This window comes from Berghia stephanieae, chromosome 12 (assembly GCF_034508935.2).
Source record: "Berghia stephanieae isolate SIO BIC M18660-M18661 chromosome 12, UCSD_Bste_1.3, whole genome shotgun sequence".
Lineage (NCBI taxonomy): Eukaryota > Metazoa > Mollusca > Gastropoda > Nudibranchia > Aeolidiidae > Berghia > Berghia stephanieae.
The window spans coordinates 35580765-35595764 of NC_088371.1; the positions used below are offsets into that span (position 1 = coordinate 35580765).

Consider the following 15000-nt stretch of genomic DNA (forward strand, 5'->3'; position numbering starts at 1 on the left):
CTTCCTGCTGCTTTGCTTTTTCTTTTCCCTGATAGTTCTTTTATTCTTTGGTGAGCTTGTTGGGGGTTGGGTTTGTATTCTCTTTCGATTTCGCAGCATTTCCAGTCTAGATAGTTCTCGTGTGCCTCGATGCATTTGGATTTAATGTGGTTGTTCAATGTTTGGTATTCTGCAGACCCTCTGTTGCATTTTCGTCTTTCTTCAAATAGGATTAGAATTTCATTTGTCATCCATTCCTTTTTGCTGTTTGTTTGAGCTATTGGTAAATGCTTTTCTGTAGTTGCTTTGACACACTTTTGGAATATATCAAATTGTTTTTCACATTTTTCGTTATCAGGTTCACTTTGGCTTTGTATCATGAGTGCATTTTCAAATTCTTCTCTCATTTTTGTTTGTATGCCATTGTCTTTGCATAACCTGTAATCCCTCTTTATTCTACCAGCTGTTCTCTGAATAGCTTTAAACTTTATCCTTACTGTACAAACAACTGGGACATGGTCACTGTCTACATCGGCGCCTGGGTAGGTTTTGCAATTTAATATGCCATTTCTGAATCTTGATGATACTGCTATAAAGTCTATCTGGTTCCTTGCTCTGTCCCCTGGTGATTGCCATGTCCAGGTTCTTCTTGGGTGTTGTTGAAACCAGGTGTTTGAAATCATTAATTTATTTGTTCTACACCAATCTGCCAGATGTTTCCTCGTTCATTTCTGTCTCCGAGTCCATGTGGTCCGATTATGTCACCATCTTTGCCTCTGCCAATCTTAGCATTTAGGTCCCCCATTACCATAAGGACTTCTTGTGATTTACACATTCGTTTTGCTTTGTCTAGTGAATGGTAAAACTCTGTCATATCTGCATCTGTCGCCTCTTCTGTTGGTGCATAAACTTGAATAATATTGGTGTCAACTACAGGTCCTCTTAGCTTAACCAGCAAAACTCTGTCTGAGATTGCTACGTGCCCTTTGTAAAATTTGGTTGATTTTTGGTCTAAGATCATCCCTACTCCTTTTTGGAAAGAGGTTCCACCACTCCATATGATCTTATATGTCATGTTGTTTTCTTGTTTTGACATTGTTCCCTGCTCTTTCCATCTCATCTCTGCCAGGCCAAGAATATTTATTTGGAGCCGTTTCATTTCTTTTAGAATGTTGTTTAGTTTTCCTTTTTGGGCACAGGTCCTGACATTCCATGTCCCAATTTTGGTTTTGTCACATTTGTTAAATTTATTTCGCCTAGTAACTGGCTGACGGTTCGGTGTGACCTGACGAACATCACGCTCCCAACCGAGCGAGGCAGCAGTCTTCCGTGAAAACATGCTCCCCTTTACGCTGTCACCGTTTAACTTTTTGGACTTATTCATGCAGTTAACTCGGCAAAGTTACAAGAATGGTTTGCCATTGCCTATTCTTGTTGCCCTCTGCAGTTGGCCAGCTTGACCTGTTACCGTTCGACACCACGAGGAGGTTGCAGTAGGGCTTGATGATGATCTATCTTTGCAGACTTGGCATCATCCATTTCTCGAACTTTGGTGATTACTTTCCACTAAATTATAGCAACCAGACTATAAACGTTCGAAGTTACACGTAGTCGTGTGTGTTGGTACATTTGATCTGGTTGGTAGATGTTGTGAGTATTTTACCTATATGCCTAGCTTAAATAAACGTTCAAGGTTACATTGTAGTCTTGTGTGTTGGTACGTATTATATCCGGCTTGTGGATGATGTAGGTGCCCTTAATAGTGGATCGACAACTATCCTTTTTCGGACACATAGTAAGGAAAGATAAGAATGAATACCTGGCAAGTTGTGGAAAAATACCTGGTAAACGCGCCCGGGGGAGACAAAGAAAAACACTCATAGACCAACTGAAGGGCTTCACCAGCCTAACAATCCAAGAGCTGTTTGAAAAGGCAAGAGACAGGGAGGAATGGAGAGAGATAATTCATGCAGTATCCGAAGCCTGGACCAGGCATGGAACCTAGAAGAAGAAGGATGATGTGAGTATTTAATGTAAACTCATAGCATCAATAGGCGCAATAATTTGATTAAATTCTTGTTTCGATATTGGATTTCACCGGTTTTGAGTTGATGGGCTACATATATGGTTTTGGCATGTTATTTATTTATTTGTTTATTTATTTATTTTTTTTATTTCACAGCATACGGCAGCACTGGAGGTCGTTACGATGGGAGGTATCAACGGATTACAGACGACATGCAGTCAGTTTTCACAGAGGACCATCCCTTTTACTCCCCTCTGGGAACGCCTGAAGGTGAGGGAAACGATATCGTCAATAGGAAACGACAAAAGTCTGATGTCAAATAACTAAAAAAAAAAATTATTTAAAAAAAAATTATGAGATTTTATATAGCGAACGCCTGAAGGTGAGGGAAACGATATCGTCAATAGGAAACGACAAAAGTCTGATGTCAAATAACTAAAAAAAAATAATTTTTTTTTAAAAATTGAGATTTTATTTAGCGCAATATCAGTGTTTCCTCTTTTCCGCTTTTATGCGGATTTCCGCATTTTAATTGATCCATGAAAAATCCGCACTTGTCAAAAACCAAGAGAAATATCCGCGGAAAATTTCAAGAAAATTTTTTTTTATTGGAGTGGGAGTGCTTATCAAAAATCATAATTTTGATGCCCAAGTGGCTCCAAATGGCTCTAATTGCATGTCAATTTTTAAAATTTTCCGGGGGAGCATGCCCGCGGCCCCCCTTCGGCGGGCTTCTAAAAAAATCCTCCTTTTTGACAATTTCTTGGAGGAAGCACTGAATATCCACTTACCATGCCCAAAGCGCTTTACAAGGGGTTCCTGGCCAACAGCAACGTTTAACATTTAGGACGGGACTTGATGCCAGTTAGGCAATATTGCAATTTTTATTTTTTTTCGGACAGAAACAACGCTGTTAACGGCCAGGTACTCATTTTACACCTTGGTACGGATTTTTAACGGTACGGAGAGAATCCGTGTAAAGAGTCTTCTCCAAGGACTCTACTATGCGCTGAGTGAGGCTCGAACCCAGGATCTTCTGATCCGAAAGCATTAATCCTTTTTGTACATCTTCAGGAAATATCAAAGCTTAATTTCACTTCTAAATGTTTTTTACAGCTGGTCAAGTTGAAAAAGTATGAAATTTGAGAAAAGTTGCTGGATACCTTTCCCATACATCTGACCATAACTTAATGAAAAATCACCCGATTTATTCAAATAAAGATTAAAATGCTCTGGGGAGCAAAAAAATGCAAATCCAAAATGTTCACCTTCTGACTGATTATGTCATACACTGACACACACACACACACACACACACACACACACACACACACACACACACACACACACACACATACACACACACACACACACACACACACATATATATATATATATATAATATATATATATATATATATATATAATATATATATATATATATATATATATATATATATATATATATATATATATATATATATATATATATATATATATATATATATATATATATTATAAATGTGGACATTGGGTAATAGAATGTTGTAGCACATGTGTCATCAGCTATCGATAAGAATATATTGTTTCATAAAATACAGTAAATTGTGTCATTGTTATTAGTATTTATACATAATCAGTGTATTATACATGCAGATGTAATATTATTAGTACTAAAACCACCAAGGACAATAACTCAGTAATAATAATGATACACCACAATATGTTAAGTTATATCAACTATTTCCGAATGCACAGATTATGAATGGATCAATATAGATACGACAGTGGTGCCAACAACATTACGTAAAAAATGCGTATTTTTACGCATTTTCATTCATTGTACACATTTTTTCTGAGGATTGTACGCATGATTAAATGTCTATTATTTAAGCATTTTTAGCATTCATACACTTTTTTGGTGTCCTTAAATGCTAAATGTTTCTTGACCCATCAGAATTATATATGGATCTGGAAATTGATTCTATTTATCATATAAAAAGTGTAAGCTTATTCATTCTTTCAAATATTAATTATATCATTGCTAGTATGGTCTAATTGCCCATTATCAGATTTAGTGCTAGTTATCGATTTTTTCAGAATTGTACGCATTTTTTCAAAATCTTACTCATTTTGGCTCTCTATTGTACACATTTACTTGGGCCAGGGTTGGCAGCACTGGATACGATTGTTAATTTTATTTTTTCTTTCCCCCAACGCTTTCAGGATCTGACGATGAAGATGAATTAGATCACGGTGACCCTAGAGGCCGGGGCGTTGGTTCCAAGGCAAGCAACTCTAGTATAACTAGTAACACTATAGAGGTAGTGGAAGGGGTTGGGATGGTGGTCGTGATGGCAGGTTTGAGGTGATACCCCCCCTGATCCAATTCACACAGACACACTCTCCCTCACCCTCCCCACCCCTCTCTCTCTCTCACACACAGACACACTTTCCTGTACTATAAATAGTAACACCATAGAGGTAGTGGAAGGGGTTGGGATGGTGGTTGTGATGGCAGGTTTGAGGTGATACCCCCCCTGATCCAATTTGATTCAGTAGTCTGATGTCACGCCGCCCGGCAACGGTGGCCATCTTGGTTCTAAACAAAGAAAATCATTACTTTTTATTCTTCAAGCTGGCTAGAACTTTTCATATGTCTTGTGACCAGAATGTGTAAAAGTCAAAACATGATCAAATTTATGGGGTTTTTTTTCTTCTGGATACGCTTTTATGCTCGCTGGAGAAATATTTCATATGGGCGTTCGCCATTGTTCTGATAGTTTAGAGCCAGTGTTGCTAGCCAGTGTTGCTAAGTTACCATGCATTATTAGGAAGGAAGTGACATTACGACTATTGAATCCTATTCACACAGACACACTCTCCCTCACCCTCCCCACCCCTCTTTCTCTCGCACACACAGAGACACGTATTCCTGTGCTATAAATAGTAACACCATAGAGGTGGTAGTAGGGCTTGGGGGAGGTGGTGGAAGGTTTGAAGTGGTTTCCCCTGACTCAGATCACTCAAACACACTCTCCCTCACTCCCCTACCCACCCACCCACCCCCACACACTTTTACTATAAATACTTTCAACATAGAGATACAGTCGAAGCCAATGAATGGAAAAACACTGATTCGAATAACTTTGCTAATTGAAACAATCTGTCCATGACAGAAATTTTACTATATAATTCCTACTGATTAATCAGAAAGCATGAAAAAAAAAAAAAGAAAGATTTTCCAAATAACCCGGGGGTGAAAAATCTCCATAGTCAGTGAAACAAGAATTGCTTTGTCTCGTATTACTAAATGAATTGGTCTCGGCAGTCACTGTCAGAAAGATAGGAAGTACTTTATATTAGACAAGTGTCCTATCCAGAGGATTTCAAGAAATTGTTTCCCGTTATGTCACACCATAATAACAGCAATTAACTGATGCCCTGTTATTACAGTCCAAAATCACTTGTAAAAGTTTTTCTCTCTTTTTTTTTTAATGAAAAATATTCTCCCAATCGTCCTCTCCTCCTGATCACATTTCCATCTCACCACACATTGGGTTGTTTATTGTAACAAGTCAACGTTTCAGAACATTTATTTTACCTTCACTTTCATTTTCGTTTGAATTTAATCAGAATAGATTAATTTTTAAAAAAAAAAGTTTTAAAATCAAATTTGGGTAAAATTCAGTTTATAATATTTTTTTTTAAGTCTTCAATATTAATAGAATTTTTTTTTTTCGTCTGTAATAACAATCTTGAATATTATCAATAATATCAATTAATTATCAATATTATCAAAATTATCAATAACTAATAATTGAATTGAATTGAATTAAATGAATGATTTATTGTCAGTAAAAATACATATACATGCATCTTTTATAAGGAAAAAACAAACAACAACAAGAACAACAACAGGAACTATATAAAAATAATGATTTTAAAAAATGATAATGATAAAGATAATATATATTTTCTTGATAAAATCTGATTTAAAATTAGTAAGTGCTTTTAGACTTTTCACCTACATAATTGTCAACTGTAAATACTGTAAATACATATTTATAAATTAAGTATTAAATATTTTACATACAAATTGACATGTCTTGCAGTTTTAGGAAACACTAGGACCTGTATGAGAACAGAATTCAGATCTGAACAAGTCTAAGATGCAGGAAACTTTACTATAAGACTAATAAATCAAGACTAAGTGCCTTTGCATTCAACATCTTCAAAAAGAACAAAATACAAAAAAAAAAACCCCAAAAAAAACCCCAAAAAAAACCATTTAAAATAAAAATACAGAGATAAATATGTTATTGAGGTAAATTTAGAGTAATGTTACTTTTTAATATTTGTCTTCTTTAGTATAATTTTTTTTTAGCGATAGAAACATTTGGAACATTTGGATATTATATAAGATATAATTCTTACTTTTTAGCCGAAATTCTGATTTTATTAAAAAGCGTTTTTATATTATTTCTTTTTTATTTTTGTGAGAGCAATGTAGAAGGTTTGTTCATCTTAAACTTTAAAACCGTTCAGTTTCCATAGTTTGAGAACAGAGTATGAATGGTATGTGCTAAAATAAAATCCTCACCAGTTCTACCCACCTGATCAATCTTTCCAACACAAAATTTTTCTCCACAAAAACTAACAATGAGAGATATAGAAGTACTAAGGTTCTTCTTAAAAAATTTTTTTTTTTTTGTTATTTAGTTATTTTGAAAATATTCCTTTTTAAGAAATGAAAATAAGCATTTATTTGTTCTTCTGTTAAGTTTGAATTTTAAGTATACAGATGAGATGTAGTCGTTTTATATCAAACGTATTCTCACCCATTAACACCAATCACTGTCCATCCTATATCATCCCCTTCCCTTCCTCTTTTTTTTTTTTTTTTTTTTTGTCCGAGACCTATTCTAATCTTTTCCCTTACTCTTTTTTTTTTCTTTTCATTTTTTCTTTTAAAAAAATAATAAATAAATTTTAAAAAATAAATTTTTAATCGGCAAACCCAGGAAAATGACTACATTCATCTGACCAAACACTGCTACGATATCATGTGGACATACATACACAGTCCAAAGTCGACTCTTTTTTTTTTGTTTTTTTTTTTTGGTCTGAGACCTATTCTAATATTTTCCCTTACTCTTTTTTTCTTTTATTTTTGTCTTAAAGTTATTTTTTAAAAACAAAAAAAATTGGCAAATCCAGGAAAATAACTACACCCATATGACCAAACACTGCTACAATATCCTGCGGACGTACGTACACAGTCAGAGTCTGACTCTTTTTATCTTTTTCTTTTCTTTTTTTGTCTGAGACCTATTCTAATACTTTTCCTTATTCTTTTTTTTCTTTTATTTTTGTCTTAAAATAATTTTTTTTAAACAAAAAAAATTGGCAAATCCAGGAAAATGACTATATCCGGCTGGCCAAACACAGTCCAAAGTCGGACTCTTTTTTTTTGTCTGAGACCTATTCTAATCTTTTCCCTTACTTTTTTTTTTTTTTCTTTTCTTTTCTTTTTCTCTTTAAAAAACCCCCAGGAAAATGACTACATCCGTCTGGCCAAACACTGCTATGACATCCTGTGGATGTACATACACAGTCCAAAGTCGACTCTTTTCTTTTTTTTTTTTTTTTGTCTGAGACCTATTCTAATCTTTTCCCTTACTTTTGTTTTTATTTTCTTTTTCTCTAAAAAAAAAAAAAAATTAAAAAATTGGTAAATCCAGGAAAATAACTACACCCATATGACCAAACACTGCTACAATATCCTGTGGACGTACGTACACAGTCAGAGTCTGACTCTTTTTATCTTTTTCTTTTCTTTTTTTGTCTGAGACCTATTCTAATATTTTCCCTTACTTTTTTTTTCTTTTCTTTTTCTCTTAAAATTTTTTTTTTTTTTTTAAATTGGCAAATCCAGGAAAATGACTACATCCGGCTGGCCAAACACAGTCCAGAGTCGGACTCTTTTTTTTTTTTTTTTTGTCTGAGACCTATTCTAATCTTTTCCCTTACTTTTTTTTTTTTCTTTTCTTTTCTTTTTCTCTTTAAAAAACCCCAGGAAAATGACTATATCCGTCTGGCCAAACACTGCTACGACATCCTGTGGACATACATACACAGCCCAGAGTCGGACTGGAAGTTGGAGACAGGGACCAACGACGAAGTCGGAATCGTGCACAGCAAGAAGATCAAAGGGGTGGGAAAAGTTTTTAGGACTAAGGTCAGTGTAATAATCCCCTTTAAGCAAAGACTCAAAATTAGTTTTTCAATCACGATGATTTCTCTCTTTATTCACATAGATTCATAAATCTGGGTGGGGTTCCTGACCTCCCATAGTGGGCAGGGGGGCACATACTGTGTCTTCTATCCCCCTATATCTGTTTTCCAACATGCTTTCTGCCTTTGTCTTGGAATGAGATTACTTGGTTTTTGTCCTGGCCCTGGCTGGGAAGGAAACAGTCAAATGCATAATTATTGTTTTGGGAGATGATATTTTTTTCCTTGTAAATCATCTCTCTGTTATGTATTATTATATTTGTTATTTTGAATGTATAATGTAAGCATTTGAGTGCATACTTCTTTGTTGGATTTTGTGCTTGTGTCCGGATGAGACTTATAGGTGATATCAAACTAAGTACATTGGCGGTATGCTCTTGGAATCTACATCTGATCCCTATTTGTTCCCAGTTCCCCTATGTCTTACTTTTTCTTGGGTGCTTTAATTGTAATTCTAGACCTTTTTACTATCCCATTTTCTTCCTTTTTACTGGCGCTGATATAACCTAAATGTGTTGCATGCAAGCGCCGTAAAACCCTTAAAAACATAAATAAATAAATCAGGAAGGGGGGTGGGGTGGGGGGGAACGGTTTCGATCTCGCTTCCAGCACTTTTGTTTTTTTTACTCTGGCAAGGTTATGTGTAATTTGGACAACAACGGGTGATTCCGTTGACATCCGACATTCGTTTGATGAATTATCTATTTTCCTTCATGGAGTGTCAAGGCGATGGTAAATGTCAAAGCGACGGTAAATGTCAAGGCGATGGTAAATGTCAAAGCGATGGTAAATGTCAAAGCGATGGTAAATGTCAAAGCGATGGTAAATGTAAAAGCGATGGTAAATGTAAAAGCGATGGTAAATGTCAAAGCGATGGTAAATGTCAAGGCGATGGTAAATGTCAAAGCGATGGTAAATGTCAAGGCAATGGTAAATGTCAAAGCGATGGTAAATGTCAAGGCGATGGTAAATGTCAAGGCGATGGTAAATGTCAAAGCGATGGTAAATGTCAAGGTGATGGTAAATGTCGTTGGTTAATGTCAAGGTGATGGTAAATGTCAAGGCAACGGTAAATGTCGATGGTTAATGTCAAGGTGACAGTAAATGTGAAGGCGATGGTATCTAACGATGCTGTGAGAAGGGTGTCAATGTTTTATTTAAATGAATAAATAAATTTTTTAAATCAGTATTTATATAGAGTTATATCTACTTAATGTACTCAAGGTGCTTTACAAGGAGTCCCAAGCCAACAACAACACTTAATAAGTAGAACAAGACGCGACCCCCTACGTAAGGTCAGGACTATAATTTCTTTTGATTGAGACATTACTGTTAGTGGCCAGGTGTTCATTCTACATGTAAATGTAAGCAAGGGATCATTATCTATTCTTTTAAGTACAGCTCATGTTAGATTTTTATCAACAGCACAGAATTACTGGCAAATCTAAAAATAATAAAACTATTTATTATAAAAATTATTTTTAAAAATTGAGCTTTTATATAGCACAATATCCACTAAACGTGCTCAAAGCACTTTACAATGGGTCCCTGGCCAACAGCAACTCTTCACTTAATATGTAGGACGTGACATGACGCCTGTTAGACGATATTACAATTTTTTTCTGACAGAGACAACGTTGTTAACAGCCATGTACTCATTTACACCTGAGTACGGTGAGAGAATGCGAGTAAAGAGTTTTTTCCAAGGACTCAACTATGCATTGAGCGAGGCTCAAACACGGGACCTTCTGATCTGAAAGCGAGTGTCATACCACAAGACCACATAGCTGCACAGAATGATACAGGAGTAACTAGCAAATCTTTGTAGAGTTAATGGTAATTCTATCACCCACTGTCTCAAATGGTTATTTAGAATATATCCTTGGGTTTCTTAGAAGGATGTTAAGAATCTCATGGACAGAGAAGAAAACTAATGAAGAAGTATTAGAGCAAACTGAAACTAAAAGGTTATTAATTCGTACAATAAGAAAAAGACAAATGCAATTTTTAGGGCACCTAAATCGACATAAATGTATTGAACATCTTGCTCTCACAGGAAAGATAGAAGGTAAAAAGAGTAAAGGTAGACCAAGAAAAACATATTTGAATAGTTTGAACAGTTGGGTGACAAAGAAAGAGAAGAGTAATATTAGTTTTCTGAGGTTATCTGATCAGAGAGATGAATGGCGTACCATGATCACTGATGTCTGGCACAGACTTGGTACTTGAAGAAGAAGAAGAAGAATGCTAGGGCATAATGATCATTCCTTTAAAGATAGATGGGAGAAAACTGACTCTGCATGTCCACCAAGTATAGATAGTATGCGCTTGGCAAAGAAGCTCACAACATTGCCATCTGGAAGTATAACGGACCAACACACAAAACTGTGTGTATCCATGAACATTTTTAGTCGGGTTAATATAGTTCAAGTGAGCATTACTCATAAACACGGATGCAAAAAACAATAACAAAGACCTGAGTGACGTCATCTTCGAACTTTTGTATTTTTTTAATGCTCAATATACAATTTAATAATTAAATCATAGAGTGTTGAATTTAATATTGTTTGGTGATGTTTGTGAATCATGACAGGGTGTCATAGAGATGAACGCCAGGGCATTGTTCATGGACGTCAGCTACAATCCAGAGGAAATGCCGAGATGGAATCCAACCATGAAGGAAGCTCGGGTATGATGCCCCTCTCCCCCCCCCCCCCCCCCTCTCTCTCTTTCTTCTCTCTCTCTCTCTCTCTCTCTCTCTCTCTCTCTCTCTCTCTCTCTCTCTCCTCTCTTTTCTCTCTCTCTTTGTTTTTACCCAAAAAATTTCACTATCAGGTCTTTTCCGTTTCATGAATTTTGGTGTCACTCCAATTTTTAAGACCTGTCTGCACTGCCGTCTTAAGAAAAAAGACCTTATGTGGCCTCTTATTCCAAATAAACATACAGCCTTTTTCCTTAACTCACTCAGTCCTAGAGATTTTTGCTACTTTTCAAAATTGGAATAAAAAATGTAATAAAAATAAGCATATACATAGATAGTTTTATTCAACTATCATTAACATGTAAAAACTATAAAACATTGGCTTTGATACTACGCCTATAATTTGTCTCAGAATACTGTAATAAATTGGCACGGGGTAAAAGTAACCCCGGGTATACTACGGATATAGTCGTTGTTAGGGTTCAGTGAGTTAAGATGGCAGTGTTGTGGTCTTAGAGATGAGTTGATAGTTGACATTTACAGGGTAATGAATGGATGAGCCTTTTTTAGCATAGAGCTGGAGCCTATAACAATAGGATTCAACAGTCGTGACGTCACTTCCCTCGTAATGACGTATAGTAACTTAGTAACTGGTTTTAAATTATCGAAACAACGGTGGATGCCCCTTTTCAAATACTTCTCAGACGAGTATAAAAGTGTATCCAGAGGAGAAAAACATTATTAATCTGAACATGTTCTGACTTTTATACATTCTGATCACATGACATGTGAAAAAGTTCTAGCCAGCATAAAGAATAAAAAGTACTGATTTTCTTTGTTTAGTTCAATATAATATTATCTGACTGGGTCATATCAGATTTATATTTGGATTCTGGAAGTCGATTCTCTTTATTACATAGACTGTATATAGTAAGTTTTATTCATAAATTTCAATATCATTTATAATTCTGCTCATATGGTCTAATTGTCTATTATCAGATTAAGTGCTAATTATAGTTTTTGAAGGATTACACCCATTTTTTGTTAAAAATCTTACTCATTTTGGCTCTTTATTGTATACATTTTCGTGGGCAAGTTAAGGGTTGGCAGCAACTGTAGTTGCAGATTAAAAAATTTTCTTTTTGATCTTTGTTAAAAGTAGGGAATAAGCAGATTCATTTATTATATTTTCTCACATTTGCCTTTAAATTATTTTCCCTCAGTGTACATTTAGGAATAACCACTCTGTTCCATTACTCTAATAACATAATTGCTAGGTGATATTCCGGAACATGGTTCCGGCCGCAAAAACCTTGTTGGATTTTTAAATTTTTTTTTTACTAACTTGCTTCCCAGTTTGTGTTTTGTCTTGTATTGCTTAAGAGTGTAATCGTTTATATATTTTGAATTGCCTGCGATTCTGTTATAGATTTTACAAAAGATTGACGACAGCATAGACGTCATATACAACGTGTCGGCCGAGGTGGCCGGTGGGGTCATTTCCAGCAGGGACTTCATCAACGTCCGGTATATGGGAGAGAGGAATGGTTATTTCATGGGGGCTGCCATGACCGTCAATCACCCGGAGATGCCTCCACAAAAACAATACATTAGGTGAGTTGATGAAACTAAAAGGTTATAAATTCGTAGAATAAGAAAAAAGACAAATGCAATTTTTAGGACACCTAAATGGACATAAATGTATTGAACATGTTGCTCTCACAGGAAATATAGAAGGTAAAAAGAGTAAAGGTAGACCAAGAAAAACATATTTGAATAGTTTGAACAGCAGCTAGGTGACAGTTTTTGGAGGTTATCTGATCAGAGAGATGAATGGCGTACCATGATCACCGATGTCTGGCACAGACTTGGTACTTGAAGAAGAAGGTGATTTGAGTGGTGATTACCAGGTCTTGGCGTTGATGTCACCTACAAATTAATGGATAAATGCATTTGAACCTTTATATAGAGCATATGAGTCTAAAATGAGTTTAATTTTCACAAACCACATTATCTCAATGACAACAAAACATAGAGTTTTGAAGGCCTATGTATGGTCAGTATTGTTATATGGCTGTGAAAGCTGGACAATTACAGAAGGCATTAGAAAGAAACTGGAGGCAGCAGAAATGTGGTTTCTTAGAAGGATGTTAAGAATCTCATGGACAGAGAAGAAAACTAATGAAGCTGAAACTGAAAGGTTATTAATTCGTACAATAAGAAAAAAGACAAATGCAATTTTTAGGGCACCTAAATGGACATAAATTTATTGAACATGTTGCTCTCACAGGAAATATAGAAGGTAAAAAGAGTAAAGGTAGACCAAGAAAAACATATTTGAATAGTTTGAACAGCAGCTAGGTGACAAAGAAAGAGAAGAGTAATATTAGTTTTTGGAGGTTGTCTGATCAGAGAGATGAATGGCGTACCATGATCACCGATGTCTGGCACAGACTTGGTACTTGAAGAAATAGAAGATATAGAGCATTTCCATGGAGTTACCAATCTCAATGCGCTTCACAAAATAAATGTTTCCATTTATTGCCCCCCCCCGCAGGCCATATTTAACTATATGTCCAACGCATACAGTACCTGAGGGGATCCTGTTAGCTCATTTGGTAGAGCACTCGCTTCACTCGCAAAGGGATCAAGATCGAGCCCGGATGCAGTTGAGATGTTTTTTTTCTTTTCTGATCCCCCTGTCTACCCGGCCGTGTTTGGATAGCTGGGTCTGTCAGATCTGATGGATAGTACTTTGTGATAGACTAGTGTTCTATCCAAAGGGCAGCGAGCAATTGCTATTTTTTGTTTATGTTTTTGTAAACATTTGCAAAGAATTGATGACATTAACACAGTTGTTTTGAGTTGGTCTTCACTGAGATCCCAGGTTTGAGAGTTTTTGATTAGATGAGGGTCATTTTAATAGATCAACAACTTGTCTAGCCACATTTTTTTTAATGTGTTTTTTTTTCAGAGTACTACCATGCTATTATAGCTCATTGAATTGATTTTTGTATTGCCCTTCTTGTCTTCCCAGAGGTGTGAACGGTGCAGGAGGGTTTGTGTTCCAGCCTCATCCAGAAGACCCTGAAAACAAGTGTAAATTTATGTGGTTTATGAATACAGATATAAAGGTAAGAAACGATTTTAACACTCTCATTACCAGCCATTTTCAGAATTGTTCCCAAAAGTTCACACCCATCCAACTCAAAAATATATTACTGACTCGCATAGAAAAGCAACGTTTTGGGAGATGATATTTTTTTCCTTGTAAATCATCTCTCTGTTATGTATTATTATATTTGATATTTTGAATTTATATTGTAAGCATTTGAGTGTATTCCTCTTTGTTGGATTTTGTGCTTGTGTCCGGATGAGACTTATAGGTGGTCTCAAACTAAGTACTTTGATAGTGTGCTCTTGGAATCTACATCTGATCCCTATTTGTTCCCAGTTCCCCTATGTCTTACTTTTTCTTGGGTGCAAGCGCCGTAAAACCCTACAAAACAAACAAAAACAGAAAAGCAACGAGTACATTCCATACACAATATTGTTCAGTAAGATGAGTTCTACAACACAGTGTCAGATATTCATGGCTATAACACAAGACTTATTCTTAAAATGTTGAGATGTACAAAAGAATCAGAACAATAAAAGTGTTGGTTTGCATTGCAACGAATTTGACGATTTAGGGGACAGCGTGGCTCAGCAGTACGGTCTTTGCTTCGTACCCAAAAGGTACCGAGTTTGACTACCTGCCTAGTTGTGTGGCCTCGAGCAAGTCACCTCTCCCTTAGCTCATTTTGCGGCGCTGCACTGCGGCTGATGCCTGGGTTATTCCAGTCTTCCCTTGGAATAGACCATAAAGACAAATTTCCCCTTGGGGGATGAATAAAGGGGATTTATTATTTTTTCCCCTATGGTTGGTAAGAAACGGTTCTTATCCTTCCAATTCAGTGGATTCTTGAAATCCACGTCTGTTCCCCATCTGTACCAG

General features: G+C 35.9%; 1 protein-coding gene across 13 annotated transcripts in view; it reads left to right on the forward strand.

Annotated features, from left to right (window-relative positions):
- Positions 1 to 15000, forward strand: part of LOC144957528 (stAR-related lipid transfer protein 3-like) — an 86300-nt gene that overhangs the window by 65872 nt on the left and 5428 nt on the right. For 11 of the 13 annotated variants that reach the window (XM_078888866.1, XM_078888869.1, XM_078888873.1 and 8 more), the window contains 6 exons: positions 2162 to 2275; positions 4232 to 4293; positions 8085 to 8246; positions 10896 to 10991; positions 12433 to 12617; positions 14041 to 14137. In XM_078888866.1, coding sequence (XP_078744992.1) covers positions 2162 to 2275; positions 4232 to 4293; positions 8085 to 8246; positions 10896 to 10991; positions 12433 to 12617; positions 14041 to 14137 — 716 coding nt within the window. Of the gene's footprint in view, positions 1 to 2161; positions 2276 to 4231; positions 4294 to 7560; positions 7573 to 7943; positions 7956 to 8084; positions 8247 to 10895; positions 10992 to 12432; positions 12618 to 14040; positions 14138 to 15000 lie in introns of all 13 variants that reach the window. The other 2 variants (XM_078888867.1, XM_078888868.1) reach the window with 2 other exon arrangements.